This window comes from Alligator sinensis, unplaced genomic scaffold, assembly GCF_000455745.1.
Source record: "Alligator sinensis unplaced genomic scaffold, ASM45574v1 scaffold1030_1, whole genome shotgun sequence".
NCBI lineage: Eukaryota > Metazoa > Chordata > Crocodylia > Alligatoridae > Alligator > Alligator sinensis.
This window is the reverse complement of record NW_005842592.1, coordinates 916,043-921,529: the sequence shown is the minus strand read 5'-3', so window position 1 is coordinate 921,529 and position 5,487 is coordinate 916,043. Positions and strand designations below refer to the sequence as shown.

Here is a 5,487-nt window from a genome sequence, read left to right as displayed (position 1 = left end):
GTTTGGAAACCCCTGCCCTAGCCCTTGGAACATCCAGCCAGTCCCATCACCCCTGGGTGCACACAAAAGCTGGGGCAGCGCAGTAGCCGGCCACCACCAGGGGCAGGACCCACTCAGGCAGGGCATGTGGCCGTGCAGATGGGATGGGGCTGCAGGCAGGTGGGAAGCAGTGTCTGGGAACTGGATGGGTGGGTGGGTGGGTAGGGCCAGGATCACAGGGTGGCAACAGTATAGGGCCTGGGGCAGAGCTGCAATGCACTCCCCATACTCCCCTGCCCACAGAACTGGCACCTGTCACAGGAAAGTGTGTGCAGCAGATTGCAGCTGTCCCAGACCCCAACCCTGCACTGTCATCACAAGATCCCAGCCCTGCCTGCCCATCCTGCTCCTGAATGCCGCTCCCTGCTCACCTGCAGCACCATCCCAGCCACCCAGCTGAGTGTGGAGCAGATCCACTTAGAGAGGTTTGATGTGCTGTGGCATGGAGGGAGGTGGGGTGCGGGGTGCTTACCCAACCTACAACAGCTCACCAAAACTCCCTAAGTGGCCCTCAGACCCAAATAATTGCCCACCCCCAAGATAAACTGTTCTCAGTGGTGGCAGATGACAGAACAAGCAGCAATGGTCTCAAGTTGCAACAGGGAAGTTTAGGTTGGATATGAGTAAAAACATTTTCACTGGGAGGGTCGTAAAAGCACTAGAACAGGCTACTCAGACAGGTGGTAAGAATCTCCATCCTTAGAGGTTTTTAAGACCCTGGCAGACAAAGCCTTGGCTCGGATGACCTAGTTGGGGATGGTCCTGCTTTGAGCAGGGGGTTGGACTAGATGATCTCCTGAGGTCCCTCCCAACCTGAATTTTCTGTGATTCATAACAAACATGAGGACTGATACCAATAACAGTTATGTTGCTCTTTGGTTCCAAAGCAGAATGTAAGAGTTGTTTTGAGTGTTCCCTGTGAAGCCCATGGGCTCTAATACAGAATGAAGTAGTAATACCAGGAAGCCAACAAAATAAAATGGTCGTGTTGGAACCCAGGAAACATAAGCAACAAGGATTTCTGTAGGCGATGTCCTTTATTGCAGAGGTTCCCAAGCCCCAGGCCCTGGCCTAGTACTGGGCCACAAAGGGTTGTCTGCCAGTCCGCAGGAAGGCTGGCTGCTGGACCAAAAGTCCGGAAGTGGCCAGCATACTGCAGACCAGCAGCCAACCCTTTTTTATACTCAGTATAAAAAAGGGTGGGCTACCGGTCCACCGTATGCCAGTCACTTCCAGACTGCAGTACGCTGGTCCGTGGTCACTTCCGGTCCACGGTTTAAAAAGGTTGGGAACCACTGCTTTATTGGACCAACAGCATAGCTGGGACAGACAGCCTGAGATAATCTTTTGAATGTGGCATAAAGACTATCCCAACCATGCCCATTAGTCATATCAAAGACAGTGCCCACAAAAAGCCTCCCCCTCTCTAATAAAAGAAGACAAAAATCAAGTCCATCTCACAGCACGGCAGTGATCATCTTTTTTCAATAGCAGAGTTTCCTCAAAAATTTATTTTTAATCATATTTTAGAAAACAAGTCAGTTTTGAAAAGGACAAGACGGCAGTTGTGTTCAGCACAGGTAGTCACAGGATGGGACAAAATAGGTCAATAGAACAGCATCTCCCCTGACCAGATGCTCACAACTACGCATCCAGTCAATAGATGCTCCTGTTTTGTCATCTTCATCTTTCTGTCTGCTGGTGATCATCTCTTTGCACCTGGCTTTCCTTCTTTGGTAAGATCCCCAAATTCAGAATTACCCACATAGCCCTGCATCAGAGGCAGCCGCTAATGCTGCTGTAAGCCTCCAAAGGCCACTAACCTGGTCCAGGGAATCAGACCCAGCTCCTCTGTGGTAGTCCTTGCCCTTCTTGCTCTGGGGGATCAGGATTCTGTGTTGAGCCTGACCGGCAGCATGTAAATGGCTTCCACTGCTGTGAATGCCCTGAATCTCCTGGCAACACTTGTTTTATCCTTGAGTAATGCAGCCAGGGCCTCTGGATTTAATCAGATGCTTTCTGGCAGGAAGACCAGACAACACAGTGCTGCAAAAGCAAAGGCACTGGTGCTTAGGCCACATCGCATGGAACAGTGCGCCTGAATTAACCCTGTGGTTATGGAGTTTCCAGCCCAGACCTCCAAGTCTCTACCTCAATGTAAATCATAAGCAATTCCACTGAACTTGTCAACCCATGAAGAAGAGGAGCAGCAAGTGGCAATGGTCAGTCCTTTTCAAAGGGCCCCTGTTTCCTGCAAGTAATTCAGTTCTCCAGAGAACACCTGGGAGATTTTTGCACACACTATCACAGTCATTTCCTCTCTTAAATAACTAGAGAAGCAGAGTGTGGCAAGCTGCCTGGGCCAGACCTGGAGAGGATCCAAAGCAGCTATTTATCACAGTACCCCAGAGGAAGGGAGGAGGCAGGGATATCAGATCTCAGGGCTCCAAGGGGCCAATTCAAATCCAGGCAGTGGCTACCACTTTGAGCTGAGGACCCATGCTTCCACTTCTGTTTCTCCTGTCCAGACTGACTAGGCAACATGGGGGAAGCTACCACTGCTGTTCTACAGGCTAAGCCCCTTCTGGCTACAGGGTTGTCCCTCCAGCACCTTCCAGCAGCCCTATATACAATGTCAGGGAGGAAAGGGGCCAGGTCAGTAGAGAACAGTGCTCTTATGGGCAGCGCTTACACCACCAGCCAACCCTTAGAGGACTGGGGCAAAGTCGTAGGTATCTCTCCGCTACTGGAGACACTGCTCAGATCAGCACCAGCCATTTCATCCGGACCAGCTGCCTGGGCATGAGCCACTGCAATGGCTTACAGTAAACACAAAAACAACCTCCCTCACCACCAAGTATCTCCCCTCCATTTTCCACACAAAATTCCGTCTATATGACTCTCTGAATATCTGAATACCTCCCCCTAACCCTGCCCTGGGTGGTGTTTCTACTGCTCGAGGGCAGCCAAGCTCTCCTTCATCTTCTTGGTCATGCTGGGGATGAGCTGCATATGGTCATCCACGCATTTCATCACACAGGCCTCCAGCTGCTGCTTCACTTGCTGCTCCTTGCTGCCCGAGTCCAGCATGTCTTTGGCTTTGTCACTGCAGTGCATGGTGCAGCGTGTCAGGCGATCCTGCAAGGGGTTAGAGAGCAAAGGCAAGAGCGGGGCTTGGGGGCTGGACCAGCTGAGCCATGATCCTGCCAACTCAGAGGGGGATGTGGTTCTTCAGGGCACTGTGGAAGAGGACAGGTGAGGCCTGCTGATGGCTGGACAGTTCATTCTGCTTCAGCCACATGTACGATGTGCTGGGGCAGTGGAGAACACCCTGCATCAGAGTCCCCGGATTCACACTGGCATCCTCCCTAGAGACCACCCCTGAATGATGCCCATCTGCTAATGTCCCTTTCACCTCGAGGTCACCAGTGTGAACCAAGCCTAGACCAGCAGCAACCTGAAGGTGGTGCAATGGCTGCAGAATGCTCTACATGAAACACATGGCAGGTGCCAACCCAATTTCCAGCAAGTGTCTACCTCTCAAAAAAAAAAAAAAAAAAAAGCACAGCACTGCTGGCTCCCCCAGCCCCTGAATGCCTCTGAAGTGATCCTATTAGCATACAAAGCCCTGCCAAAGCACTGGAGCAGGAAGGAGGCTGTGGGGGGAATCAAGCTGTTTGAGAGGGGAAAAAATGTGTGGTGGTCTCAGCAGTAATCCAGGACTTGGATACAAGTCCACACTTGGCAATAGATGTTTAACATGACCTTGGCCAAGCCCTGGAACCTGCAGTTTTAGTTTCCTACACATCCCATGAGGCTGGCGGTGCTCTGTGTCCTCACACGTATTTGGAGAATAAATACCATTCAGGAGGGCGTGGAACACTCAGGGATGACAGCAAAGGGGCCTTAGAAGAAGCCAAGACAGAGAAAAGCCTGCACTCTGCCCAAGCCACACCTGCCTCAAGGGTGCACAGAGGACTCACCGCCAGCCTATTCCTGCAGCACTGAACACAGCCTGACAGGGACCCTGAGCCTTGCTGAGACAGGCTGGGTCTGAGCAGACAGAGAACAGCAGTTCTCCAAGCCACAGCCCCCACACTTATTTTCCCCCTGACACTCCATTTACACTAAGTGCTCTACATTACCCAGCCCCTTTTGTGTCTGGATTGCTCGTGCCTTCCCTCAGCAGCTGAATTACCAAGAGCATAGTTTTCCTGGAGGACTGTACTTTTCCCCACCCCACCTCCCCTGCAAGACCCCTTGGGACCAGCTCCGGGGTCCTGGGGTACCTTGCCCTCACCTGAAACCTCTCCAGCTCGCTGGTGACGATGGACTGGGCCCGGGCAAAGGGCGTGTGGCAGCGCTCAATGCACTGGTGTACCTGCTGCATGCCGACCTTGTCGTTGTCACAGCAGCTGGCGCTGCATCGGAACATGTTCCCCTGCAGGTGACACACACGGCAGGGGTCATACCTACTGCTGGGCTCTCCCAAGGGACCTGTGCACCCAAAACGCTCCCCCCACCCTGCCAGGGCAATGGGTCCCAGAAGCAATGACCTTGAACACCACACTGACCTCCCCACCGCCTGCCCCAGGCACAGGGGACGTGCAGTGCAGGCGCTGCAGGGCATAGTGGAGCAGAGTGTACCCCCCATTGCTCCCCCCTGCCCCCCCACCCCGAGCATGCACCGCTAGGGTTGCCCCACTTCCAGGGGCAACATAATGCAATGCAAAAGCAGTACCTGCATCTTGCGGATACTCTCCCTCTCCAGCCGCTGCACCATGCCATCCACAGCCTCCTGCACCCGGCTCTGCTGGGCTTCAGCCATGCCGCCCGCCGCAGCCGCGTGGGTCGAGAGAACAGGAACCGGCGCGCGCATCCGCTTCCAGGCTCACTTCCGAGGGGACTGGACGCGGCCACAGCGGCCCCCGGTGCCTGGCCCGGGGTACTGCATCTGGGTGGCAGTGTTTGTACAGCACCGAGCACGACGTGGCCCTCAAACTCTGGTGTCTCCCCCCAGGGCCACCTGCCAAACAATAAACCGGTGGCACTCAGAGGGCAGCATGCTACCTGTGGGACCCCTGGCCAGGCATCTCTGGCTCAGGGGTTGGGGATGGTGTAATAGCACTTTATTTCTGTTCTTTATGTCAGGGGTTTTCAACCAGGGGTGTGTGCCCCTGGGGGTAATTGGGATGGCCTCAGGGGGTACTCAGCAGTGGGTGTCACCACTGGCACTTCCACCACCACTGTGCTGCTGGCACGCTCACTGAACTGCCGCTGGGGGGTCACCCCCCCACCCTCCCAGGCTCATTGACTGGCCGCTGGGGGACTCCTGCCTTCTCGACTGACCCCAAAAGGTTGAAAACCCCTGATCTATGTAGTCGCTTTTCCCGCTAGGAGCCTTAGGGAAAACCTGTAAGCCCAGAGCGAACATGGCAGAGCATCTGT

At 54.1% G+C, this 5,487-nt stretch overlaps 1 protein-coding gene across 1 annotated transcript; it reads right to left on the bottom strand.

The window, feature by feature from the left end:
- Nucleotides 1–1,494: 1,494 nt before the first annotated feature.
- FAM136A (family with sequence similarity 136 member A) lies at nt 1,495–4,921 on the bottom strand. The gene is made up of 3 exons (XM_014524318.2): nt 4,781–4,921; nt 4,340–4,480; nt 1,495–3,177 (listed from the first exon to the last, which is right to left on the bottom strand). The coding sequence occupies exons 1-3, from the start codon at nt 4,916–4,918 to the stop codon at nt 2,989–2,991; spliced, it is 468 nt and encodes a 155-aa protein (XP_014379804.1). The 5' UTR covers nt 4,919–4,921; the 3' UTR covers nt 1,495–2,988.
- Nucleotides 4,922–5,487: the final 566 nt, after the last annotated feature.